The sequence below is a fragment of the Notamacropus eugenii genome, chromosome X, assembly GCF_028372415.1.
Source record: "Notamacropus eugenii isolate mMacEug1 chromosome X, mMacEug1.pri_v2, whole genome shotgun sequence".
Taxonomy (NCBI): Eukaryota; Metazoa; Chordata; class Mammalia; order Diprotodontia; family Macropodidae; genus Notamacropus; species Notamacropus eugenii.
The window spans coordinates 72,853,241-72,862,584 of NC_092879.1; the positions used below are offsets into that span (position 1 = coordinate 72,853,241).

A 9,344-nucleotide genomic window follows, 5' to 3' on the forward strand; every position below is an offset into this window, starting at 1 on the left:
ACTTGCTGGCCGTCCACTTCAGAGGGAGACACACGGCCCCCGTCTGGGGAGAGGGCACCTTGCTGCGACTACCAGTAGATAAGATACTTACTGCGCCTTCTAGGGAGCAGGTTGCTGGCTCCTTTGGAGACACTGCTGTGGTTCATGTTGCTTCCTGACTAATAAAGCTGGACTGCACGTGTGGAGAGCTTTCAGTGTTTAGTAATGGAGGACAGAGTGCAAGCAGTGTCTCTGCCTTAAAAGTAAATGGGCTACGGGCATGAATCAGGTGTCCCACTTTGCTTGAAAACCTCCAGTGTGCAGGAAATCCTCAGGCTTCTAAACAGCCCTTTTCAGTCCCATCCAGGTCAAATTCTCCCTGCAATTTCCAGCCATCCTGCCTGCTTCTGACCCTCTGGGGTCAAAGGGAAGAAGGGTCATTCCTTTCCCACATGCCACCCTCCAATGAGGGCTGCCCATAGTTGCTGTGAAGAGGGTGTGCAGGTGCCACTACTTGCCCAAGTCTTCCCTTCTCCAGACTCACTGTCCCATCTTCCCAAGACAGGGCTTGAGGCCCTTCCCCATCCTGTTTTGCTCCTGTATGGAACCTGGCCAGCTCACCAATTCCCCTCCCTTCTTTCTCCCTCTTCTGTTCCCTATGGATCTTTGCTCCCATTCCTCTCCCTCACCCTGTTCTCTCTCTCTCTCTCTCTCTCTCTCTCTCTCTCTCTCTCTCTCTCTCTCTCTCTCTCTCTCTGTGTGTGTGTGTGTGTGTGTGTTGCCCTGGGGAGAGCCAAGCAGTCTCTACCACTGTTTCTGGGGAATAACCAGAGAGGTGCAGCTGGGCATTCTGGATCACTACTAGAGCACCCTTCTCCATCTGCCAGGTGCCAACAGAAGCTGAAAGGAAACTCCTTGAGGGTAGGGACTGTTTCAGCTTTGCCCTTGGCTCCCCACAGTTCAGCCCAGTGCCTGGGACAGAGAAGGTGCATCCTCCCTGCCTGCTGCTCTAAAGTGAAAGCAACAATAAATTAATTTAATAATTTTTTTTTATTGTTTTGTATCTTCTTTCACTTTAACAATATATGTTCTTCTGCGGTTGGATCTGGTAATTATCTTAAAGATATATGTATATATTTTTCCACTTCATAAACTGCAGAAGAGAGACTCTGAGGAGAGCCCAGAAGAATCCAGGCTCCTTCAATACCTGCAACAAGATGAGAGAAAAAAGGGTGTTAGGCGAGAGGTAGTCGTCAAGAGTTCAACTCTAGAACCATAGAACCAAAAAGAAAACAACACAGACACAAGATAGAACAGACACGTACATGATCGTGTAGATATGACAACATATACATGAGAGGTGGGGGAAAGAAGATTTTGTCTTTGTTCTTTGTGATTTAGCATTAACAGAAAAACAAAAAAGACTTGGAGGAACCTGGAGAAGAATTCTGGCCTGGCTCTAGGGACACCTGAGGCAGGAAGAGGGGCAGGGTAGGAATGACATTGCACCTTCTGTGGAAGACAATTCTCAAGTTCCAAACATCAGCGTTAGGAGAGAATTCAGTAGGAAATCTCCAGCAAGATGGCCACTTGGTATGCCCTATGGGTGGAAGGCCTTGTGTTTTTCATTTGCATCTTTACCTGCTTCTGGCCTCAGAGTAAAGAAATCTGGGAGAAGTGGGTGGAAAAGCTTCTGAGGCCCTCATGGCAATGTTGCTAGGGAGCAGCAGGAGTGTGGACTCCAAACCCAGCTCCTTTTCCAGGCAGTGAAGCTGAGCCAACAAGGAGAGAAACACAGACACAGACACAGAGACAGAGACACAGAGACACAGACCACCACGTGGGGCTTGGATCCTTACTTAGCATGGGAAAACGGGAAGGTGCTGACCACTTCTCCACCCTCGTTGGTATTGGCCTTGTAAATCCAATTCTGATTGCTGCGGCAGGTGGGCCCACACTTGGTGGACTGGCACTGGGGGCACAGGTAGAAGCAGCCCAGGCATGCTCTCTCCAGACAGTCACAGAGATCATCTTCATTCAGATTCATCCTGCCTCTCTCTTCATCTTTCTTCATGCCTTTCTTGCCACGTGGGCGCTTCGCAGGTGGTTGAGCTGAGTAGGAGTCAGTTTGGTCATAAGGCCCAGCTTGGTCATGGGGACTGGCTTGGTCACTGGGCCCGGCTTGACCCTGGGATCCACCTTGGCTATAGGGGCCGCCTTGGCCATGGAGTTTGGCTTGCTGATGGGAGCCTGGTGGTCCACGCGGGTAGATTCGGGAACCAGTGAAGCTGCAGCCACGGGTGCTGATCTCTTCCTGGGGACCTGTCTGGCCATGAAGGTGAATTGGGTTATGGAGGCTGGTCTGGCTTCGGTAGTGCACCAGGCCTCGGGGGGTGGTAACGAGGCGAGAGCCAACCAAGACATGGATTCTGGGGTGGCCGTGGGAGTCAACCTGGCCAATAGTGCCAGTACGGACACTGGAGGCCATCTGACCACTTGGGCTGCTCTGTGCTGGGGATGCCATCTGGATGCTGGAGCCAATATGGACACTGGAGGTGATATTGCTTCCAATGGGCCCCGCTGCAGCACTGGACGTGCCTTTTACTTCTCCAGCAGTCGGCTTCTTCTGGACTCTTACCTTTTCTTTTTTCTTTTCTTCAGCCTCAAATGTCATCTGATGCTTTTCTCTGATCACCTCCGGTTCCATGAAGCGAACTGATTTCTTCACAGTCTCATTCGCCTTTTTCTTAGACAATTGAGAACAGGTACTCATTTTCGGTTACTAGAAGGCAGCTTCTCTTGCTGCCTCCAGCATTCTTGGAAGTGGCTTCGGGACCTTGGGAAGGACAGTAGGCACGCAGGGTCACTAGAAGCCAGGGTATGCACACTAGTGCAGAGGGTTATTGGATACAGGGATCAAGAAAGCACATGGGATGAGGACACTGGTCAGGCATGGAGCCTCTGCAAACATGGGGGTACCTTGAGTAACCCCCTAAAGGAGGGAGGAGGATGGGGGAAACCTGATTGAAGAGGTCACCTGAAAGGAGGAACCAAGCTGGCTCAGGCCATATCTCCTCTTTTCTGTTTGCTTGTTCTTTCCCCCTCCCCAGTTTTTATTTCCCTACCTGTACCAAGACTATCAAAGCTGCTGACACTAACGTCTGAAATAGTGGCCTGTCCTCTCTACAAATTTCCTCTTCCTTTCGTTCTATCTATCCCCTTGTGACCCTGGCTCCCCTGTTTGGGCCACCTAGTCTCCCACCCATGGCAGGAAAGTCCAGCCTACTGCTCCTTTCTCCTCCTCCTCCTCAACTTTCACATTACTCCAAGCCTTCCAGGTCATCATCTGACCCATTGCCCCGGGTCTTCTGGAAGCACAGCTCTGTGGCCTACAAACTCCCCTCTATCTGTGACCATTTCAAGCAATATTTCTTTCACCCCATTCACTGTAAGGAAAACCACGGCCATCAGAGCTGGAGCAAGGTGGGAGGAGGTGGAGAGAAAGTCTACCCCGGGAGGTCCCACCCTGCCTCACCCCATCTCTAGCCCTTTGGCTTTTCTCCTGTGAAAGCAGAGCCACTGGGTTGGAGAGGGGCAAATGGGCTCCAGTGCATGAAGCTGCTCAGCTACCACCACCGCAGAGGCAGGGCAGGCAGGACTTGGTCTCCTGGAACTGAGGCCAAAGGAGATGAAGGGGCAGTTTTCAGATGAGGAAAGGGACCCTCTCCAGGCAGGCTGGTTAGGGTACTGGAGCTGTCATCTCCTTGCCTTAGGGAACTCACAGGTGAGAAAACTCCCCTTACTCCTCCCTCTGGAGTCTGGCGCTTTTTCTGCACTTAGAGTCTTAGAGATTTGTTTGGAGCAGAGTCCACCCAGTTCCCTGAGGTGGGGGAAGCCCAAACCAGATTCATATCAGAATAAACAATAGTCTGCAAGGGAGATAATGCTCCTTTGGCCTTTTCTCAGTCAATTGGGCCTTCAGGGAAACCTTTGTATTGGAGGTTGAGGCCCCTGGCCTCAGGGCCTCCTGAGTGCTAGTAGCCTGAACAAGGTGTGACCCACAGATAGGCGCAGTGGAGCTGTGAGACCAAACTGACCTGTTTTAAAGGAGAGCTTGTACTCAGGGATGGGAGGATGGAAAGGGGTGATACCAAATGGGGGGAAATGGTCTATTTCTTCACTGAAACTAACTTAAGTGCATGTGGTCAGACAGCAGGTTTACGTGGTGTGTTCAGTCCAATAGGTTTGTACAAGGAGGTGTTTCCAGTGGTGGAATGAAGGGAGCATGGTGGGTACCACCTGACAAAAGATGAGCAAATGTCATTTAAATGCCAGCTAGGGAAAGACAAGGTGCAGAGGGCCAGACTAGGCCGTTTTGTCACTGCTCTGTTGAACAAGAAATCTCTTCCTTCAAAAACACCAGTATTTTAACACACAGAAGACCCTAGGTCAGAGCTGGCCTCAGATACTTCCTAGCTGTGCTACCCTGAACAAGTCTCAGTTTGCTCAACTCTACCCAGGGTTATGGTGAAGATCAAATGAGCTATTTGTTTGTTAAACACTTTAGCATAGAGCCTGACCCATTGTAGGTGGGATTAAAGGCCTGTTCCCTTTCCTTTCTCCTTCCCTGTGTTTGTGGTTATTAAGGCCCCAAAAACAAAGGGAATAGAAAATGTTTACCAAGGAGAGGGTGGAAGCAAGGCTCCCTAACTTGACACTCCTAAGGGCACTTTAGAATTTCCTTCCTCCTTGAGTGAGAAACAACCATATTCTAACCAGGGCTAAATAGACCTCACCAGATTGACCCTGGGGTACATGACCCCAAAAAGGTGAAGAAGGCCTGACAGGGCCAATGGTCATGGAGACCCTCCCTCTCTGCAGAAAGGCTCCACCCCTTTCATCTGGGCCCCTGCACTCAGAATCCTCAGATGCTGAATGACACCCCCCTCCCCCCCTCCTACCCCCCTCCTCCCTCCCAGGCAGTGAGCTGGGGCAGGGCTGGGCAGGAAGGCTCAGAGATGGAAGCCCCTGCCTGAGGGGCCAGGACAGGAGCCCAAACTGGAGTTGGGCTCACACTGGGACTGTCCTTGGGACCTCCCTACAAAAGAGAGACCTGGTTAGGGCCTGGAGGGAGAGGAGGAAGGCCTGCCCAGGGCTGTGAGCTGAATGGCTGCAGACACCAACAGGCCTGGGCCCCAGTCTTGCCACCCACTGCATCTGGGCTTTAATTGCTATGGGTCACTTGCCTTTGGAGTCTTCCACCAGCTAAGTCTTTGCCCTGTACAAACCTGGAACAAAAAGAGACAAAGGGGTTAATGAGTGGAGTTTCTGCCAAACCAGGAGAGTCAGAAGAGGGAGCTCCCCTGCCCTAGTGTGCTTCTCAGGGTGAGACACCAAAGGGGCCCATGGCCAGGAGTGCTCACTCTCCTGGCAGAGTCTGCATATGAATGGTGCCTTCTCTGTCTGTGGCAGATACTGAGCTAGGTAGGCGAAGAGAGCCAAAGGGAAGAACAAAACCCTTCTGACCTTCAGGGAACTTACATTTTGTTGGGGGTACCACCTGCCCTCATGTGAGGAAAAGGAAAACATATGTTCTCAGAAGACACCAGTGATTCCAAACGTTCAGCTCCCTGATGTCCATTGATCACAGTGCTCAGTCCCCAATTCTTTGGGTTCTAAGGTTCTGTTTTGTTCACTTAGAGAACACTGAGTCTTTCATTTTCTAGAAGGGGAAACTGAGGCCCTTAGAGACTAAATGCTCTCCTTTATCTCACACATTTCTTTCATCTCTGGCCAGGGACCAGAATCCAGATCTCCTGATTCTGTTGACTGAGCAAATTGAGAGGAATGGGGGATTAGATCTAGTGGCAGTATGGTCAGCCTACTCTCTTCCTTCCCTGGCCCTGGACAGATGGACCCTTGGGCCTAGCAGGAATGTGGCCATTTTAGGGGGCTCTTGGTATCAAGCCCATATGCTTAGACTGTGGGAGGGAGGAGTAAGTTCCCAGGCAGGGACGCCAGGTAGGGCCTCCTCTCCTGGCCAACAACAGACAAGAGGTCACCAACCTCAGTTGTGGGCCACTTTCCTAACCCCAAAACCTAGGATGATCCAAAGGTCTCTTAATTCCTTCCTTATTAATCAGCAAATAACATTTCTACTTATTTTTCAATGATTCTTCTAAATGCAGAGGCTTCAGCCCCTAGTGAAAGGTAATTTACAAAATAATTATATAAAATAATAACCACATAACATAACATTTCATTATATTAAATCACTCCCTACTGAATGACCTATAGACACATGCCCCCATAACTCCTGGTTGTCCAAGGGGGTAGATGGTCATTGAGTGGCCTGAGCCAGGGCTCATTGAACTCCGGCCTGGGATAAAACACAACCATCCAGACTTCAGGACCCCCCAGAAGCTGCCTTTGGGGCTTTGAACCCCCAGACCCCCAAACCTTGCCCCCCCAGAGGATAGAGGTGGATAAGAAATGAGGGCTACCGGGGTTTTGCCTTCCTAGACCCCTACTGCCCACACCCACCCAAAGAATCAAGGATGAGAAAAGGGTCCTACCAGGGCTCTGCCCCTTCCTCAGACATCTACCCTTGGGTGCACCACCAAAGGATGGAGGATGAGAAATGAGGCCTACCCCGGTTTGGGCCCCCCAGAATTCGCCCATTGGCCCCAGCACCAAAAGGTAGAGGGTCAGAAATGAGGCCCACCAGGGCTTGTCCCCCCACACCCTGCCCCTTGACCCACCCCCAAAAAAATGGAGAACCAGAAATGCGGCCTACCAGGGTCTGCCCCCGCACCAAAAATGGAGCCTGCGAAATGAAACCTTCTGAGGCTCGGCCCCTCCCCCCACCCAAACATTGGTGAAGGATGAGAAACTCCACCTAATGGTCTCTGCCCTCCCCCAGACGTCCCCCGTTGGCCCGGCCACCAAAAGATGGACGATGAGAATTGAGGCCTACCAGGGCTTGGCCCTCCCCCCCCCCCCACAGCCCCATTGACTCCCCTCCATGGTGAAGGATAAGAAGAGGCCTACAGTGGCTCCGCCACCCGAACCCAACTGCCACCCCCCCCCAGGACGGGAAGGATGAAAAACGGGGCCCCCCCCGAGACCCCCAACCCTCTGCTCCCCCACTACACATCCCATTGTCCCCTGAAGAATGGCAAAGGACGGGAAAAGCGGCCATCTGGGGCTCTGCCTCTCCCCCGGAAGTCCGCCCGCTGGCGCTGCCACCAAAAGATGGAGGACGAGACATGAGGCCTACAGCGGCTCCACCACCCGAGCCCAACTGCCACCCCCCAGGACGGGAAGGATGAGAAACGAGGCCCCCCTCGACCCCCGGCTCTCAGCCCCCCTAGTACCGCTCCCATTACCCCCCCGAGGATGGTGAAGGATGAGAAACGCGGCCTACCTCTGCCAGGAGGACCTGAGAGACTCTCTGCCTCGAGCTCTCACGAGCACAGAAAGGAAGGAGCCTGCTGTGCCCCCTAGCGATGGCAGGATGCAAGGGAAGGGAGGAGAGGGGGCGGGGCTGAGAGGGGCGGGGAGAAGAGGGGGCGGGGCAGAGAGGGGGCGGGGCTGAGAGGGGCGGGGAGAAGAGGGGGAGGGGCTGATGGGCCAGGGGGCGCTCCCAGGGAGGGAGGGCAGCTGGGGGCGCTGCTCTGTACCTGGCAGGGGCAAGATGGAGTTTGGTCTGAAGGGGGCTTGTCCAAAGTCACACTGCTAGGGATATCAAAAGCAGCATTTGAACCTAGTTCCAGAGAGGGACCCAAGAGCTCTCAGGGAATTTGTACAATTAAGTTCTAAGCATCTTACCTTTTCTCTCCCTCTATTCAACCCCAGCTCCACTCCCACCTTCTACATTCTATTGTAGCCTTAGTTCCGGACCAGGTGTAAAGGCCCCTGGGTTGACTGTCTACAACACCTCGCTTGAGGGAGAACAGTTTGTATGATCCATTGCCCCCTTTTCTGGCTTCAAGCACAATCATGAATTTGGGGTTTGGGAGAGGCAACTTGTGAATTTTGTATTCTGTGCTTTCCGGGTAGCTAGAATGTGGCAAGGTGTTAATATTTACTTACTTAAGGGCAGGTTTGTCAGAAGAGTCTCTTTTCTGTTCCATGACCTCCCCATCCAACTTGAGTAAATTACAAAGTGTGAAATTTTGGGGGCAACTAAAGGGTATATGTCTCTGGAATTTGGGCATCCCCACTGGTGTCTTACTCATAGAACACAAGGAATGCAAGTTAGTGAAAGCCAAAATAAGTGAAATCTGCTTATTTACCAGTTGCTAACATGCATTTGGATGAACCCCATAGTGCTCATTCATCAGTATTTATACCTAGATCTTGTAGAGATCTTGCCAATGGACAATGTGTTCGTCTCAGAATTAAGTAGGAGGCAGATAAGTGGGCTTGGATTGCCTTTGGTTGCTTGCCAACCTCCTTTAATGACCCCAACTTTTCCCAGAAACAAACCCACCTAGTTTTAATACCAGTATTCTGCTGGTGTTATATAATTACAAGTCACAGAACACTATAATGTGGAAAGAATGAAAAAAATGAACATCCCTCAGTGACTGATGGAGACACATGATGAGCGTGAGTAGACTGAAGTGCACAACAAAGAATGAGGAGTGAGGAAGGAGAAAAGCAAAGGATGCCTTTTAAGAGATTTATGATGAAAAAAGAAGATGGGTTAGCCACCTGACAAAAATGAGGGATAACCAGGGGACAGCCCTCATGCTTCCTTGGGCTCTTTATAATGTTAAAAGAAATTGAGCTTGCCACCCACATGTGGTACTATTAATGATCACAACTTATCAAATGGAAATCCAACAGCACAGGAGTAGGATCAAAGGAAGCCAATAGTGGAAGTACCCCAATAGTGGGGAGTAACCACTATTTGTTTCCTTCACTCCCATTCCTGTGCTCTTAGGTAGAACCAGAAGCAATCATGACGTTATGCTGATTGGGTTCACTTTAAATTTATGTTATTTAAATCTCAATTGTTCCCTTACTGAAACAAGACAGTCCTTCCATTTCTCCCTAATCAATTATCTAGGCCATTTGCCATATTTGCGATCTGAAAACCTTCTCTTCTCTTCTGAAGCCTTCTATGGAGTGCCCTTGCTCACTCTGCCCCACTGCTGCTCTTCTTAGAGAGTTCCTCCTTTTCCACTTTTCACCTCACACTCCTCAGCCACAGTGCCCCACTGTCTCCTCTTTTGCTACATTTTCAGATGGCCCTTCTGCTTGTCAAGACCAACACCACTACATGCACCTTTTCCATCTCATCCAATGAATTGCCCCCATTATTATCCCTACTCTTTCTATGATCTTCAGTTTCTTCT

General features: G+C 50.9%; 1 protein-coding gene across 2 annotated transcripts; it reads right to left on the reverse strand.

The window, feature by feature from the left end:
• Window positions 1–1,010: 1,010 nt before the first annotated feature.
• LOC140516220 (uncharacterized) lies at window positions 1,011–7,502 on the reverse strand. Of its 2 annotated transcripts, XM_072627256.1 has the most exons (5): window positions 7,406–7,502; window positions 5,226–5,267; window positions 2,618–2,815; window positions 1,839–2,305; window positions 1,011–1,186 (listed from the first exon to the last, which is right to left on the reverse strand). In XM_072627256.1, the coding sequence occupies exons 3-5, from the start codon at window positions 2,750–2,752 to the stop codon at window positions 1,180–1,182; spliced, it is 609 nt and encodes a 202-aa protein (XP_072483357.1). In that variant the 5' UTR covers window positions 2,753–2,815; window positions 5,226–5,267; window positions 7,406–7,502; the 3' UTR covers window positions 1,011–1,179. The 2 variants fall into 2 exon arrangements, with proteins under 2 accessions (XP_072483357.1, XP_072483356.1); XM_072627255.1 differs by having other exon boundaries at window positions 1,839–2,815.
• Window positions 7,503–9,344: the final 1,842 nt, after the last annotated feature.

What these genes read in the sequence shown, in the direction of transcription:
- LOC140516220 (XM_072627255.1), bottom strand. Translation starts at nt 2,752, where the DNA reads ATGAGTACCTGTTCTCAATTGTCTAAGAAAAAGGCGAATGAGACTGTG.